Source organism: Gopherus flavomarginatus, chromosome 2 (genome assembly GCF_025201925.1).
Source record: "Gopherus flavomarginatus isolate rGopFla2 chromosome 2, rGopFla2.mat.asm, whole genome shotgun sequence".
NCBI lineage: Eukaryota > Metazoa > Chordata > Testudines > Testudinidae > Gopherus > Gopherus flavomarginatus.
The window spans coordinates 215,536,976-215,555,497 of record NC_066618.1 but is presented as its reverse complement, the minus strand read 5'-3'; the positions used below and the strand labels follow the sequence as shown (position 1 = coordinate 215,555,497).

The 18,522-nt window shown below is 42.1% G+C and overlaps 1 protein-coding gene across 5 annotated transcripts in view; it reads left to right on the top strand.

Moving 5' to 3' along the window:
* The window catches only part of ROCK1 (Rho associated coiled-coil containing protein kinase 1), a 191,885-nt gene that overhangs the window by 125,515 nt on the left and 47,848 nt on the right, over positions 1–18,522 (top strand). For all 5 annotated transcript variants that reach the window (XM_050939193.1, XM_050939197.1, XM_050939194.1 and 2 more), the window contains 6 exons: positions 878–1,038; positions 3,206–3,390; positions 4,063–4,132; positions 10,127–10,221; positions 13,122–13,287; positions 14,573–14,666. In XM_050939193.1, the coding sequence (XP_050795150.1) occupies positions 878–1,038; positions 3,206–3,390; positions 4,063–4,132; positions 10,127–10,221; positions 13,122–13,287; positions 14,573–14,666 (771 nt within the window). The remainder of the gene's footprint in view (positions 1–877; positions 1,039–3,205; positions 3,391–4,062; positions 4,133–10,126; positions 10,222–13,121; positions 13,288–14,572; positions 14,667–18,522) is intronic.

Sequence of the window (18,522 nt, the reverse complement as noted above, 5' to 3'; positions counted from 1 at the left end):
TTGGCTGCTTCTGGGAGTCACCTGAGGTAAGCACTGCCTGACCGGAGCCTGGACCCCAAACCCCTCGGCCCCAGCCTGGAGAGCCCCCTCCTGCACCCCAAACCCTTCATCCCTGCTGTCCCCCTCCCAAACTGGAGCTCTCACCCTGTCATGCACCCCTACCCCAGCCCAGAGCTCCCTCCTGCCCCCTGAACCCCTCTTTTCTGGCCCCACCCCCTCAGCCAGAGCCCTCGCCCCCTCCCCCTCCTATACGCCAACCCCCTACCCTACCCCAGTGAAAGTGAGTCAGGGTGGGGGGGAGAGAGCAGCAAAGGGAGGAGGGATGTAGCGAGCTGGGGACGGGGCCTCAGGGCAGGAGCATGGCAAGTGTGTTCAGTTTTGTGTGATTAGGAAGTTGGCAACCCTAGTGTGGTCACACACCTTAGGATGTTTTTTGCTATTTGTTCTATCAAAAGTTTTTTATTTAATTCCATTTTTAAATGGCTATTGTTGGCAGCTCTCTGTTTTTGAGCAACACGTGAACTGACTGGAACATTTTGAGCACTGGTATAATGGCAGTTAGTGGAGTGACAAGTAGCTGCATGTAGGAGGGTCCTAATGCTCTGGCAATCACTATCACTGTCTCTGTTGCAACAATACAGTAATGATTTTGTTCAGTAGTATGATAGATGCATACTCATCTGACTGTAAAGAATTTCAAAAACCCCAACCATGGTGTGTGGGAGAGAGAAACCCTGTGCTTAACTCTCAAAGATGGAATATTAGGTGTATTTAAGAAAGGCATGGTCAAGCATACACATTCTTAGAAGTACCATATTTGTATTTTTGAATAAATACCTTTTTATTGTGCTGTCAATTACTTTTGTTTCCTGTTTAGAAATGGAAAAAAAAGTGGAGGAGGAGAGGGCAGCAAGAGACAGGGCAGAAAATCAAATAGTTCAGATTGAAAAACAATGTTCCATGCTGGACTTTGACCTGAAGCAGTCTCAGCAGAAGCTTGAGCACCTCACTGAGCAAAAAGAGAGGCTTGAGGATGAAGTAAGCAAAACCTGCATTGTTGCCTATCATTTTTTCTATGTAAAAGACAAATTAAAGAATGAGTTGCATTAAGAAATAGAAAACTGAATCTATTTAAGTTGAGATGTTTATGTAGCATAACATTATTGAATATAACTGTACTAAGAGGTTTCACCTAAATGCTGTAAAGGTTTGTCTGAGTAGGTCGAATGCCATATCTTTTTTTAGACCCTGGGTAATATATATTCCTTTATAAGAGCTATGAATTAATAGTGAACTGATTCCAGGTATGAAGTCAGTTGGGTCCTACACAATATAGTTATGCAGGAAGTACATTTTGCAGAGATGATGGGTTTCAAAGTGGCTAGCATATTTTCTTCTGCATTATCAAAGTCATCTGTTTATTACTGAAGAATATACTGTCTATTCCAGAGGTGGGCAAACTACAGCTAATGGGCCACATCCAGCCTGTGGGACCGTCCTGCTTGGCCCCCGAGCTCCTGGCCCAGGAGGCTCGCCCCCGGCCCCATCCCCGCTGTTCCCCCTCCCCTGCAGCCTCAGCTCGCTCGCTCCGCCGCCGGCACAATGCTCTGGGCAGCGGGGCTGTGAGCTCCTGGGGCAGCACAACTGGAGAGCTCGGCCTGACCAGGTGCTCTGTGCTGCATGGTGGCGGCTTGGTGGTGGTGTGGCCTGCTCCAGCAGTAGGAGGGCAAGGGGGTGTTGCATAGAGGGCAGAGGAGTTTGGTGCGGTGGTCGGGGGTGAGGATGTGGATAGGGGTCGGAGGGAGCAGGGTTGAATGGGGGCAGGGTTCCTGGAGGGGGCAGTCAGGAAGGAGGCAGTGGTTCTGGGGGCAGTCAGGGGACAGGGAGAATGGGTAGTTGGATGGGGCAGGGGTCCCGGGGGAGGCCGTCAGGAATGAGAAAAGGGGTTGGATGAAGCAGCAGAGGTCCAATGGCAGTCAGGGGACAGGGAACGGGGTGTGTGTGGATGGGGCAGGGGTCCCAGGGGGGCCGTCAGGGAACAGGGGGGTTGGATGGGGCAGGAGTCCTGGGCGGGGGACAGATAGGAGGTGGGGGCCAGGCCACCACCCCCTCCCCTAACCAGCCCTCCATACAATTTATGAAACCCGATGCCAAAATAAATGAGAATCGGAAAGGGAGAGAGGAAACACCGAAAGGCTAAAGGGCAGAAAGTTTGCCCGCCCCTGATCTATTCTATCTTTACGATCTGTGTATTAAGGGACACTAAGCAGAATTGCAAAATGGCCAGTAAATGCAAACATTAATGTTCCCATATTAACGTTCCTTAGCCAGATCTAATATTTGACAGGCTGTATTCATCTATGCTGTTATAATTGCATTCCTTAATTTATAACATTACTAGTTAATGTTGCTGTGAGAAGCTAACTTTTTGGTGTCCTATCTTTTTTGTTTCAACTCTTTCCTGATTGGTAATTTTTGCATTTCATTTTATTTCTGTTTTTTAAAATAAAAAAGCTTGTCTGTGAGTTTGAACATGCACTCTCATTACACTTTTATAAAATAGATATTTTGCGTGTTCTGAATTTGTGTCCTTCAAAATGCAGTGTATCATTCAGGGCATGCAAAATTCAACACTAGTTGAAAGTTGTTGTAAGATATATAGGAGCTAATTGTTGTTGTTAGGTCTCATCTGTGCTGTCCTTTCAGATTAAATTGGAAGAGTCAGTCTGAAAGCCTTTCTGCTGGGCTATGGTGGCTGCAGTTGAAATTTTAAACTGCTCTGGGCAGCATAACTCTAGGATGAAAAGACACAAAGCTTTTAAGACACGAAGCTTGTAAAACACAAATTCAACAAACAAGAAGGGGGGGTCTGTCAAACCTCTTGGGCCTCTTCCACTGTCCCCCTTAAGGTAGAATAGATGAGAGTGAATTCAGGCTCCACCCCTGGAGTCTATTACAAAAAAAAAATTAATGGCTGGGAACAGGGCGGTTCTTGAGGCTGAAATATAGACTAAAATCTATAAGAAAAACTAGTTTCTGTGATATTGCACCCAAGTGATATTGGAGGCTGTTTTGAGTAAAATGTAGGAAGTGGGGATGTTTGACATAAAATAATGCATATGTGAAACATTATTACTTTTTAACAGAATACAGGAAAATATTTGGTAAAAGAATTCTAAATTAAAGTGATTTATTAAACAATTAGGTTAAGAATCTAACACTTCAGCTGGAACAAGAAACAAATAAGCGACTAATGACACAGAATGAACTGAAAACACAAGCTTTTGAGGCAGACAACTTGAAGGGTTCTGAGAAGCAGCTGAAACAGGAGATCAATACGTTGTTGGAAGCGAAGAGATTATTGGAATTTGAGTTGGCTCAACTCACTAAGTAAGTAGGGGCCTGATATAAAAGGGAAACACCCTCCGCCACCCTCCCTCCCGGTTCATGTAGTTTGTCTGTCACCTTTTTCCAGAAACCAAAAATACTTGTTGGCATTTTTTTTTCCTGAAAATGTCTGTATTTATTGTATTAGAATATTTTTATTTTGAAATATAAAAAGCTTTGCTTGGCTGATACTTGCATGCTTGTCTGGCCTTTCTGGAGCAATTGAAGTGCCTATCCAAGAACCACTATTTGAGATTTAAACTTTGGAGTATCTGTTGGAGGACCACTGAGCTTCATGACTGGGTACATTTTTTTCTCCTTAAAACACTCCTCCTCTCACTTATGATTTTTTTAGCTTGACAGGAGACAGCATTACTTTTCCAACAAGAATACCCTTCCTTTATTGGATCTGTGCCACAATAGTCTGCAGATTGAAGACAGAAACCAAGCACTTTCAGAGTACTGCGTCCCATCTAAATTATGCATTGGGGCTACCATTATGGTAGCCTAAATTATATTGTTAAATCATAATCTTAGAATGAAGTGCTTATGATTACCATGTTTACAGATAGTGTGTGAAGGAGGAGGTGGGTGCATATGAAAGAAAAATACAGAGTTTAAAGGTGCAAGCGTAATGGATGGCTTTTATATGAGGTTTTGTTTTCTCTCCTTAAGGCAGTATAGAGGAAATGAAGGTCAGATGCGGGAACTTCAGGATCAGCTTGAAGCTGAACAGTATTTTTCGGTAGGTTCTTGAGGAATTTTACAAAAATAAAGGATTGTTTTGTTTAATGACTTCATGACTATGTACCCCAATGCTCAGACATAAATGACACACAAAATACTACTAAAAATATACAGATACACAAAAATCAAGCTAACAACATGAAAACATTCATATAGTAGTTAACTGCCTCCCCAAAACTTCCTGAAAGTTCCCCAGGTGTAAACTAGTTCCAAATTAGTTTGCTCATGATCTAGCAGACTTGATTATAGAGCCAGGTGTCACTTCTCCATTGCCCTCCTAATTTGAGTAGATTTATACAAGATTTAGCTAATGCATTTGGCATTGAAATTGAAAATTGAAATTGAAAAAAAGAAAATTCATAGATTCATTCAGTTTAAGGCCCAGAAGAGCCCATTAGATCTTCTAGCCTCACTCTTCCTGTATATCACAGGCCATTAAATTTTACCCAGTTACCTGTGTGATGGTGCCCAATAACTTGGCTAAAAAGTCTCCCAGAAAGGCATCTTATCTTGATTTTAAGACATGGAGAGATGGAGAATCAACCGCTTCCCTTGCTAGTTTGTTCAGTGGTTAATCACTCTCGCTTTTCAAAATATATGCCGTATTTCTAATTTGAATTTATCTGGCTTCTGCTTCTACAAATTGGTTCTTGTTATGCCATTCTCCTCAAGGTTAAAGAGTCCTGTAGTGCCCAGTATTTTCTCCTCATAAAGGCACTTATACACTGTATTCAAGTCACCTTTCAGTCTTTTTTTTGGGTCAGGTAAACATTGAACTTCTAAGTCTCTCAGTGTAAGGCATTTTATCTGGCCTTAAATCATTTTACTGGGTTCTTTTCTGCACCGTCTCCAAGTTTTCAACATTCTTTTTAGAATGTGGACAACAGAGATATATACAGTAGTCCAATATCAGCCTCACCATCTACTAAGGCAATGTTAAATAATAATTAATATCCAATTTATCCAAGTCTGTAAGGTTTATAAACTTTTCTATTTGCAAAGCCTTAGCATTTGAGGAAATTTTGACTTAGTCTAGGCATCTGAAGGCTCAGTCCAGGCTATAACCTTGTAGGTATTACAGATGGGACAGATAGTGATCCCTGTGTTTTGGTTGTCTAATAGTTTTCTTGATAAAAAATAATTTTGTGACCTTTTTAAGCTCTAACACTTACATTCTTTGCCATAGGCCTTTTAAATTTGTCAGGGAGCAAGCCCATGGGCCAAAGGAGTGTTTTTCCTTTGTTCCATGAGATTCCATTGAGGTTTAGCTGAGAGAGAAACTGTTAAAAATCACTGTTTCGTATGCCTCACTTGCATTTTCTCAGGAAAATTTTGGCATCATGATAAAATAATAACTGAACAGGAACATTTAATAAATTCAGATGCACGGGTGGAGAGCCAGGCAGGGCTTCTCCAAAACCCAGTTATGGCCCCAGTGTCCTATACTTTCCTCTGAGATAATAGCTTGCTGTTGCCAGCAATAATGTAGTTAGTTCTATAGCTCATGATAGAAATCTGCGGAAGGTAAAGGTTCAGACACTGATGAAGATGCATAACAGGGAGTGGTTCCAGTTGTACATAATATATTTTTTTAAGTAAAAACAAAAAAATATATAGAAAAGTGCATTAAAAACTACATTAAAATGTTATTTAGGTTGCAAAATCAAGCACTCAAAAATCAGGAAGATGCCAGATTTACAGTTATTCTCTGCAATCTTATTTCTGCCTATTTGTGTATGTGCATTATGACAGTCTTTAATTACAAGCAGCAAAGAATCCTGTGGCACCTTATAGACTAACAGACGTTTTGGAGCATGAGCTTTCACCCACGAAAGCTCATGCTCCAAAACGTCTGTTAGTCTATAAGGTGCCACAGGATTCTTTGCTGCTTTTACAGATCCAGACTAACACGGCTATCCCTCTGATCTTTAATTACATGATCACATACATTTTTTTTTCCCTTTAGGACACCTGCTTCTTTCACTGTACAAGTTGGATGCATAGAGGGTTGATTAAGGTTGCATAGACAACTGTAAATGTGACATTTCTTAACTACTGAGTACTTGACTTTGCAACTTAAATAATTTTTGATATACCTTTAGTATGTAATATTATACCCAGTTTGCCCAAATTACTCTTCATGCCCACAAAACCTCATCCTTTAATATGTGGGTCTCTTGATTCACAATCGGGCCAATCTAACCAAACCATCTTTAAGTTAAATGCTTTTTATCCAAAAATTTTCAGAGTGTTGCACTCTGTGGTGTAGGTTAATACCAGTCTACCCATATGTCACAGAAACTGAATAGCCAAACAGTAAAGAACTGCACTAGAGCCCAGATTCCATCTTCCTTGTCTCTTTTTAACTATTAATCAGTAACTGTTTTTTTCATTGAGGTGCATTTATTGCGCTTGATTTACAATCCTTGGCTTTTGGCTAGAAAGAAAATAACCTTTTAACATATAATTATATTAATCATTGGGTGTGTTTTGGCACTGTCCTTCTATAGCTTTATGTTGCTGCAGCCCAAGTCTAAGCTAAGTAGAGACAGTTTTTCAAAACTGTGAATTCTTTGAGTGTTTGTCAAGGTGGATCCCACTCTAGCTGCTTGTCTCTCAAGCATGCAAGACTGGATTTTTTTGTTAAGGCATGTTTGTTAGGGCTCTGCATGTGCCCTTTACCTCCTTGTGCTCCTACATGAGGAAAGGAGTGAGGTGGATGGGGAGCCTTAATCCTTCCTCTCGTCTATCTCACTACTCATGCCAGTGAGACAGAACCTAGCTGATGTCTGACCCACTACACCTTAATTTGAACTAAACTTCTCGATGTTATTCTGAAACTCTTCTGAATAACTTCTGTTCATTTCATTTAGTTCTTTTCTTTTCATTTAGTCACCTTATACTAGAGCAGACTATGACTTGAGAAATGCCAGACTCTCAGTCTATAGGCTTCAAAGTCTATCCATCCTGCAGTGGACTAATTCTACAGAAAGACTGGCTTGACAGGTACCTATTCTACTTTAGAGAGTTCTGTAACGGAGGCAGGTTCTTGGTCCCAGTCTCCTTCTTTGTGAGGACTGGGAAGTCACGAGAAGCAAGACTGATGCTCCATCTTCTGGAGCAATCCATGAAAGTGGCATTGGATCCAGATGTACTGAGTTTGAAGACCCTTCTAGTGGTCTCCAGATCGTATCAGGTAACTGATGACTCCAAAGACCTCCTCAGAGAAAGCCGCATTGAAGCCAGATCCGATGTCAGCACTGATATCGCCATTGGTGCCGAATACACCAACAGCTCCAGTGTTTAATTTAGCATCTCAGAGATTGAAGCAAAGTGCTGAAAGGGGGTCACTCTGAACATTGGGGCAGGAGCTCAAGAAGGATCTCTGTGTCGTCTTGTAAAGAAAGGGACAGAAAGACATCGAAAGATAGTTCGGTCAAGTCCAGCATGGCTTTGAAGATCGGTGGAAAGGAACAGGCGGCGATGCAGCAGACTCTACTTGTGTGGAAGTGTCCCCATTGATGTTGACTCCAGCACCAGCAGTGCGGACTTGGAGTGCACTGGAGTCATATTTGTCACCAAGATATGTATTGGCACTGATACAGACCTTGACAGCGACGTCACCTTACCAGTCAGCACCACTTGTGGAAGAGGTGTATCCCCCTTCCGCCATTCCCAGGCACATCTTTTTGCTAGCAGCCAGCAGAGATCTGTCTCCACTAAAGTCCACAAGCTGTGCCATTAGGAGATCCAAGGACCTGTACAGACCTCAACTACTGGCCCACCAGGATTGACATTGGTCCAGCCAGCTATCTGACAGTCACCCATATGTATATGGGATGCCACTGTGGCTATTGCGGCCTACCTTCCCCAGCCTCTAGGAGCTCGTCCCTACAGCAGTAGAAGACATGGAGGTCCCTCTCTTTAGCAGCTTTCCTAATGAGATCTCAGTCACTGGAATACAGAGAGGAGCGAGATCCAGAGGGCCAGGCGTCGCCTCTTCACTTCTTAAGAAATTCTCCTCACTGTCCCTGGTGCTAGATAATTTCAAGGCCATTAAGGAGCTCTTGGTGTAGACTGCAGACACCTTGAAGATTGAAACTTTAATCATCCCTGAAAAATTCCACAAGTTATTTGACATTTTGTCAGCCACTGGCCCTGCTAGTGTTGTTCTCCCCATAAACAAGGCCATGTTTGAAAGATTCTGACCTACAAGGAGAATTAGCCTTTAACTCTTTTAAAGTCAACCTGGCAGTGATATCAGGGTGCCATGCACCAATACAGTCACATTTAGTGTTTTTACACCCTGTGGTCAGATTCCTCAAGGTTTTCTTCATATCTTCCATCAGGTTAGAGAACTACCCTCAGATTAGAAACATCCTCCTCCTACAGCTCTTAGAACCTGTATCTGAACCATTATTGCAATGCCTGGTATGCCACCTCACCAACATGGCTTTTCTCGTAGGCATCAGGTCAGCTTGGTGAGTTAGTGAACTTCAGGCCCTGATGGCTGAACTGCTGTCTATAGCCTTCCATAGGGACACGGTGATGATGAAATGGCACCCTATATGGGGTTTCAGAATTTCACCTGAACCAATCTGTTACCATATGAGTCTTTTTCCTGAAGCCATCCTCCTCGCCTGGAGAAAAGAAGCTTCATACTCTGGATGCTTTCAACGTCGTGATTTATTACCAGGATGGGATCAAGCCCTTCAGACTTTCTCTTCCTGCCTTTTTGTGTCCTTATCTGGTGCATCAGAAAGGCTAAACCTTCACATCCCAGAGAACCTCAGTGGTTCACACAATGTATTTCCAACTACTATCAGTTGGTGAGCCTCTCCCTTTGAACATCAGAGCATACTCCACTCAGGTGCTGGCAATGTCTTTGGCCTCCTTCAGAAATGTACTGTTCTCTGAGACTTGTAAGGCAACCATGTGAATCAGTTCCCTAACTCTTGTTAAATATTAGACACTTGGCATGCCAGGGCAGATGCCAAGTTTAGAAGAGCAGTAATACTGTAATCTCTGTTTCTCTGATACAGTTGACGCTCCTCACTCTCACCATCCAGGGAAGATGTTGCTTGTCGGTCTTTTTGGGTCCTAGTAGATCCAAGTCTTTCAACAAGGATTGGTGTCCACCCTGTCCCTTGGACAGAGGGTCCTGTCTGTTTACTGGATCTGAAAAAAGGTCCTGTGTTTAAACTCAGCCTTGTTATGCCAAAAGCCCTTTCTTTATCTGAAGGTCTCTGGATGGGTATATGCAAGCCTTCCCAGGGTGTGGTACCTCTCTGGAGATGTTTTCACTTTATAACCCCCATGGTTTTTGATTCCTGGAGTTGCATAGAAAGCAATACAGAAACCATCCATACAATACAATGAATACAATGTGGTCCCCAAAGATAATGCAGTATTTATCATAATACCCACTACAAAGATGTTTACTTTGTAATAATTTAACTAAACTTCACTGTAATTTTATCATACATATCATGAGTTGTGTTACATTTTACTAATGGGAAGACCAGGAGTACAGTGTTTTTTACCCTGATTCTTTCCTGTTTCATAAACTCATGTAAGAAATATTAATCAGTATGATCTGAATTTTTAGCCATATTTCTTCAGAGTAAAATGTTTATTTTAAGCTTAGAGAATGATTATTACTGTTTTTAATATTTTTATTACCCTGGTACCTAGGAGTCCCAGTTATGGACCAGGACTCCATTGTATTATGCCATGTACAAACAGAACAAAACTATAGTCTCTGCTCCCAAGAGCTTGCCATCCAAGTATAAAACAAGAAACGATAGATGGATACAGACAGACGGGGGAGTACAAAGAAACAATAAGACAATATTATTAGTCAGCATGATCAGAAGTGATATCAGTGTACTAGCTGTCTAACTGTTGTGAAATTTTTTAATGGGAATCACAGAAAAGGAGAGTTTTAAGGAAGGATTTGAATTATAATTTCTTTCTAATACTTCCCTTACAGACACTTTACAAAACTCAGGTTAAGGAGCTTAAAGAAGAAATTGAGGAGAAGAATAAAGAAACTCAAAGAAAAATACAGGAGTTGCAAAATGAAAAGTACGTCCATTTTGTATTTTCAAGCAGAAATATGTTTACCTTATACTAGAGGTAGGCAACCTATGGCATGGGTGCTGAAGTCAGCACACGAGCTGATTTTCAATGGCACTCGCACTGCCCGGGTCCTGGCCACTGATCTGGGGGGGGACTCTGCATTTTAATTTAATTTTAAATGAAGCTTCTTGAACATTTTAAAAACCTTATTTACTTTACATATAACAATAGTTTAGTTATATATTATAGACTTATAGAAAGAGACCTTCTAAAAACTTTAAAATGTATTACTGGCACACAAGACCTTAAATGAGAGAGAATAAATGAAGACTCGGCACAGCAATTCTGAAAGGTTGCTGATCCCTGCCTTTATATAGTAGTTTGGTATCAATCTTGAAGCCCTGAATCCAGGATAAAAAAAAAATTTTTTTCCTGCAGTAATGCTGAGAAATGGCTACTTATAAAAAGTATAACAGGTCTTGTAATATGGTGAATACATAGGATGTTACTTATATGATGGATGATTAAGAATGGAGTCAGGGTGTATGTTTATTTTCTTGGGCTAGGTTTGGGCTTTTGGGAGAGAGATTATTTGTCCCGAGAGTTTAGAAATGTCTGACATTTTGAAAAATTGTTTGTCTCGTTGTAATCATAATTTTATTTGAAAGACTCATGCCCCTCCTCCAAAAATGTTGTTAGCCTGGTAATTGCATGTAGTTTTTGAGCCAATAAACGGTTTCCAGACAAAGAATTTTAATGAAGATAATATTACATTTGAAAGCTCATTTTAAATGTGCAGATCTAACTACAACCAAACCAATTAAAGTTTATCCAATTTTGTGGACCGTTTCAAATAATTAAAGGATATACTGTTTACAGTCTTTCAAAACTTATGAAAGATTGTTACTTAAAACTGTTTCTCATTCAGTAATTTGTTGTTCTAGCTATCCAGAATTAGGCCTGTCTATTTTATAATCTTTATTCAAAAAGTGGTGGTTTTGTGCCTGTCTATAGTACAGAACTTGTGGTACTTGACAAGCATTGTCATTGGTCTGCATCAGTATTGCAGACAAGTCTTAAGAGTAAATGAGAGCATGTTAAAAACAACGCTCACTGTGGATTTGGGAAGAAGGAAAGGAAGGAGAGAGAAGACACCATGTTGTTAAATATGATATAAGGAGAGAATATCAGTCAATCACATCCCTGACAAGAAAATGTAGGAGAGTCTCCGTTCCCCAAGGTGAGGAAAAGGGAAGAGACGCTCTTTAGTCCTTTTGGTGTTTCCTCTCTCCCTTTCCCATTCCCCTTCTTTTTTGTCATCTTATGGGGACTTTTTATTCCCCCATCCCTTCAGCATAATATATGTCATATACATTTTTAATTAGATCTATACATGAGCTATTCCATACTGATTCTGTCTGATTGTGGCCTGTCTACACTAGGGGCTCTCTGTCCTACCTTCCCTTAACATGAGAAATCTTTGTACTGTGCCAGCTGTGGGTCAGCTCCCTAACTCCACTGGTCATTGGCAACACAAACACTGCTCTCTAGGCCCTGCAGGCCCCAGTGTCACACTATAGGTTACCGATTGGCACACTCTCCAAATGTCTCCCTGAAGTATCTAGCCCCTTGTCTGCTGAACACTCTCACAGTTTCCTCAGATTCACTGCTTCCAAAGAAATAACTTAGATAATTTTTTTTACTAGTACACCCCAGCTTACAAGTTCCATCTTGGATCACTGCTTAGCACTTATTCTTGATTTCACTGTAAATATATCTAAGTTTTTTTTTAACAAAGCCTAGAGATTCAAGTAGTAGCAATTAGAAGTATTGGAAACAAAATAGTTACATATAAAATAAATTCATAACACACATTCAGGAGCCTACACTTAAGACATTAGAGTATCTCCTTAATTTTAGAGTATTGCTCACTCAAAATCCAGGCTGGCTGTGATGCACCTTTCATGAGACAAGCACGCTGTCAATTTGCCTTCTAGATGAAGGATTCAGTGTATTCATTTGTACTCCAAGATATACTAGACAAATATTTTGTCTTTTTATTCATAAAGAGGATACCCCTCATCCTGTTCATTGCTTTCTGTAGATTTCTTCACTTGTAGATTTTGCAATCACTCCATTCACACTTGGTCCAATATGCGTATAGTAGGCATATAATAAACAAATGGCCAGACACCGAGATTGGTGTCAGTTACCTCCTACCTGAAAGGAACATCTTCATGGTGTGTCACCTTCTGGTGACCTGCCATAACTCCAAGACCTTAACAACATAATTTTTAGTATACCACATGTACATACATTTCACCGTGATTATGGCAACCAGCGGGCTTCTAGCTCTTGGGAGAGATTTTGCATTCCACTCTTCGGTGAGCTATTATGCATATATCTGATGCAGGGGATCCCTGTAAAATCAAATGCACCCACTGTGCCCTCTGCCAGTTGGCACCAAAGGGACCCTAGCTTACAGGGGCCAACTGTGTTTTAACCTCCCAGTATGGCTGCATTTGTAGTGCAGGTGGACCCTTAGACACAACACTGTTGCAAAAAAATTCACTACCCAAACAGTATAGAGCATGATATCTGAGCAGTCTTTAACTCCATTAACTGTGAATGCTAGACATGTAACAACGGTTATGCAATAACCATGGTTGAAAAAGGTTTCAAACGTTATATCAAGTGCTGGTATGGACAGGACCTATGTCTTTTGTAGTGCATTACATAGGTGTCATCTAACTTTTTAATGTAGAGCTATTTGCTTCCCTCAGTCCTTTAAAGGCAATGTTTTTAAAAAATGATGCACTGAAAAGTACAGTCTAGGCTTGTTTGTTCTCCCTGCAAATGTTAAGTATTTTCCATAGGAAACATAAGATCTTAACATTCTGTTATAGAGAAACTATTGCTGCACAGTTGGATTTGGCTGAAACCAAAGCTGAATCAGAGCAGTTGGCCCGAGGTCTCCTGGAAGAACAATATTTTGAATTGACTCAGGAGAGCAAGAAAGCAGCGTCAAGAAATAGACAAGAAATTACTGATAAGGACAACATTGTAAGCCGGGTAAGCTGTTATTTTTTAAACGTATAAAAAGTGGCTTTATTGTCAAAAATCAAACAAACAAAACTATATCTAAAAGTGTGTGTGTGTGTGTGTGTGTGTGTGTGTGTGTGTGTGTGTGTGTGTGTATGTAAAAATTTACAGTAATGTGTTAACCAAACTTTTAATTTGCAGTGTAATATTTCTATTTTGTAATATTTTTAAACTGTGTTCTTCCACTTTGGCCTCCTGCATGCAGAGGCGCTCAGATACTGCCTCACATAAGCCCGCAGTAAAACTTTGCGCATGACAACCGAAATGCATTGTTTTTCTTGCATACTGTTATGCGCTTTTCCCCACATTAAATTATTTGAAGTAACATTTATTGCAGTAATGTTACATGTGCAATAGCCCCATGAAATAACCTCTCACTTTTAAGAATGCCCCATTTTAATTTGAGACTATTTTAAATAACTTCATCAATGTGAATCTAAGTAGGGACTTCCTACCCATAAATTGTCAACTTCAGATACTGTTGTTTACATAACTTAACACACAATCATTCAGTGTATTTCTGTAGGTTTCAAACAAAACTTCCTTACTGAACACAACTGTAGTCTTTTTGTCTTTTAATATGTTTGTATAGCATCCAGCAAAATGATCTTGATTGGAAGCTAATATGGGCAAATTATATTAATTTCCCCCTACAGTTGATTTCACAAATCCTGTGTGCACCATTAGACAAAAACCAAATTTTTTCTTTTTACCTATATGTGCCTATCTCTTTTCCATGATATACAACACTACTCAAATGTAAATTCCATGGATTGAGAGTGATATTAAATAATTATGGAAAGCCTGAAATCTTGGATTTTTGTAACTAGCAACTGATTTTCTGGATTCAGTTGTAGGTAGCTACTTGTTATCGTTTACACAGAAGTTCCTTAAAATTTACTGAAAGCTGCTGTATCAAGTAACACTGAAGTTCTGCTTAATTCCTTAAATTCTGTTGGTTATTATTTATTGCACACTGAAAATGTGCTCAACGCATGGATCATAAAAGTAGCCCTAGTCCTTTTCTCAGAGATAGTTGTATACTCAGCGTCTTTGTGAAAGAGAGAGGGATCAGAAGTAAAATATCTAGAATTTTATGTACAGTTTTGAAGTACAAACAGATGAGTAAGTATGTAATCTAAGAATGGTAATTCTGTGTGGAATACTATTATTGATATTACAATAAATGCAGTTTAGAATATGAGTAGGATGTATAGCAAATGCTTTGTTTTAAAATTTGTTTGTTTTCATTTAGCTGGAAGAAACAAATAATACATTAACCAATGATGTTGAGTTTCTAACAAAAGAAAATGCAGAGCTCATTGAAAAAAATAAGAAACAGGAAGAAGGTATGGCATGTTTTGACTTTTAAATTATGATGGTGCAGAACTGATTACAGAGAAATATGTGTTTGCTGTTGCAGACTTGAAAACCAGTTTTGGCCATTTTTCCTTTAGTATTAAAGACCGTACAATCTTTTGCATGCTGTCAGCATGAAATTAATTACTTCCTCCCTCCCATGTGATGGGGAACATGCGATCCCTTTTCTGCTCCTAGGGATTTCAGGTGGACACAGCTGTTGAGGGAGCCTGTACTGCCATGAGCTAGTGAAAAGTTTTCAGACTTGCTTGAATCTGCTGGTTTTGTGGGCCAAAGCCCATTTCATTTGTACACAGAGAGATTGCAAATCCCACTCTCTCCTGTAAAGAACACTTTATGATTGCAAAGTATACATACTAATAAGCTTAGTGCATTTTGCTTAATATTATATCAGAATATGTTGTTAAACATGATATGAGGAAATAATATCAATCAATCAATCACAGACCAGAAATAAACAAACATTCTTCTTCATATTCCATGTCTACTAATCTTCATGATGGCACTTAAATTTCCATGGAGTTTTGAAAAGTATAGTATGAATTTTTTTTTGTTTTGTTTTGCCAGAGCTGGTCATGACACCATAGTTAAGGCTGCATTTGAGTTTTTGTTTCGACAAGACTTTTAAATCTTTGTTTTGTAAAAATATCATAAAAATGGCAAAAATCAAAACCTAAAATGTAAGCTTCTTTGAGTGTTTGAATTTTTCATCGTGGTTGGATGAAAAATCAATTTATTACAGAGAGAATAACGAGCATTCCAAAATCATTACTTTTGGCAGATTTGCAAATTCCCTGAGCTGGAAAGTATACCTTGACTTTAAATCACACCTTTAGTACGTTGTTTATATTTCCATGCTCTTTGCTACCCTTCTTGTTGGCTAAGGTTCTAAACCTAGAATACAGTCAAGTACGCACTCATCTCTCCCTCTCATTTTTAAAACACATTAGCAGAGAGGTATGCAGGGTCACTGCAGGCACAGTCAAGACTACAATAATCTGTACATTATACTTCGAATCACCAGAATAATATTTCGTATTTCAGTCATTTGTCCCACATTTTGTTTGCTGGTGTCACATACTAGCAGATTTGAAGATTGAGAGGTGAGCTTCACACCGGCAGGGAGATGCATCAGAGTCTCTTGTGTCCTTCAGGTGGTTTAACAGCCAAACAGAAGCCTCAGCAGTGCATTTTCTGCTTCTGATCCAAGGTCAGGTGTATTTCCATTTCAGAGCAACCCTCTGGTCATTGAGGATATATATGCCCGCTCTCAAACATAAGCATTTGAGACCACAAGCTTACCACGGGCAGCCTGCTTACTATCAGTACTGACAAATGGATGCTCAAAGGAAATAGAAGTTTGTGGAAGAAAATTTTTATAATCAGTAGGGACTTAATCTCACCTGTCTTCATTATTGAGACTGTAAATTTGATTGCTCACCCAGGAATATTTTACAAGTTATTATGGATCTGGCTATCCCTTCTTCTCCCTTTTGGGGACCACCTGTCTCATTTCCACTATTTCTAGACTAATATAACAAGGGATGGATGGGTTTTGGAAATCATAGGAGTGGGATATGAAATTTAATTTCAGTCCATACTCAACATTTCCCACCTTCGCTGTTCTTATTCAGGGACCCCCTTACAAGAGCTTGTTAGACCAAGATGTCCAATCAGTTCTAGCTCTTGGCACAATAGAGGTCCTGGTTCACCTCAAAGGGAGGGTGTTTTACTTGAGGTACTTCCTCATCTCCAAGAATATGCAGAGGACTTTGGCCTGCCCTGGAACTCAGAAGAGTGAACACTTACCTCAGGTTCTTCTTTGAGTGATTACTCATATGCATTCCAGTTAGGTGTGCGTGCTCGTCGGAAGATTTTTACCCTAGCAACTCCGGTGGGTCGGCAGGTCGCCCCCTGGAGTGGCGCCGCCTTGGCACTGGATATATACCCCTGCCGACCTGTCCGCTCCTCAGTTCTTTCTTACCACCCGTGTTGGTCGTTGGAACAGTGGAGCGCGGCTTAGCTGTCCTCCGTTTCTCTTCGTTCATCTGATCTCTTGTTGTGTATAATTGACTTAGTCCATAGTATAATTAGTTTATAGTTGTTGTTGTACATAGTTTAGCAGGGTTTGGGCTCTAGCCCTTCCCCGCACCTGGACCCATGCCCGGTTCACCAGGGTTTAAACCGTGCTCGGCCTGTAAAAAGCCGATGCCCATAAGCGATCCCCACGACTCTTGCTTAAAATGCCTCGGGGAATCGCCCATCTCCGAAAAGTACCACATTTGCAAGGCCTTTAAGCCGTGGACTAAAAGGGAGAGGGACTTTCGGTTAAAGACTCTCCTTATGGAGGCAGCCCTTAACCTTCTGTCCTCGGCACCGAGCGCTGACAGTGCTCTTCCGGCACCGGACCGCGCCGGCCCCACCAAGACACCTTGGCACTGGCCTTCTCCGGCGCAGGGACCTGACCGAAGGCCTTCAACTTCTTCCACACCTTCGGTGCAGACTCATGCAGATCGCCCGGCACCTACCCCTGCTGCGGCACCGATGACTGTGGTACCGTCGACTCCGGTCCTGAGAGGGCCGTCGAGTCCGGTCCAGGAGAGCTCCCCGGTGAGACCCAGGGTGTAGCTGACGGTCCCCTCCACGCCGGAGACATTCTCCTCGGCCAGGGACCTTATTGCGATGACTGAATCGGCCCTGCCTCAACCCCAGGCACCGCTGGTGCGGGTTCTCCATTCTAGAGGCAAGCATGCCACTATGAGGCCTCCTTCTCTGGAGTTGACAAGCCGGCACCGGTCCCAATCCAGGTCTCGGCACCTCTCCAGGTCTTGTGGTCGGTCCCGATCTCGACACCGCTCGCAGTCTTGGCACTGCTCACCCAGGCGGCACCGCTCGTACTCACGGCACAGATCCACCTCTCTTCCCGGTCGATACTCTTGATACCGCTCTGGCTCTAGACACCGCTCCCGGCACCGAGACTCTCGCAGCCGGTCCCGTCGTAGACGCTTGAGATCCAGGTCGACCTCCCGGCACCGCGCTGCTTGCAGGTCCCTGTCTCGGCACCGATATGATTCCCGGTACTGATCCCTGGCACCGAGGAGGTCTCCAATGACAGGAGCGAGGGACTCATACCAGCCTTGTTCGGCTCCTTCATGGCCGTCCCGACAGCCGTCCCTGTCATCTCAGGCGGACAGTATATACACCCCGGACTCCGACGTACCTGCTGCCTTGTTCAGCGAGCCCCAGCCTCAAGATCATGGTCCGCAGCAGTGGGGATTCTGGACGCCCTGGGCATACCATCAGGCCCAAGGCCCTCCCCCAGGTCCACCACGCTCAACGGCCTCGGAACACAGGGCACCGGAGGCCACGATTACCCGCCCTCCCCCTCCTACTATGGAGGAAGGGTTGACCCAGCCTCAGGACTCTGAGCTCCCCAGGGAGACGGACACGATGCTTCGGGGGAGCCCTCATCAGACCCGCTTGTTCCAGGTCTCTCATCTTCATCCTCCCCTGACAAGGCTGTAGCTGGAACCTCGTCCACCAGCCGTCCTCCAATTGACCTCAGGGCCCAGCAGGACCTCCTCAGGCGTGTTGCACAGAACATGAACTTACAAGCCGAGGAGGTCCCAGAGGTCCAAGACCCAGTGGTGGACATATTGTCATCCGATGCCCCCACTAGAGTGGCTCTCCCATTTATCAAGACCATACAGGCCAATGCCACTACAATATGGCTGTCTCCGGCCTCTGTTCTGCCCGCTGCGTGAGGAGTAGAGCACAAATACATGATGCCCTCAAAGGGCTATGAATATCTATATGTACGTCCTC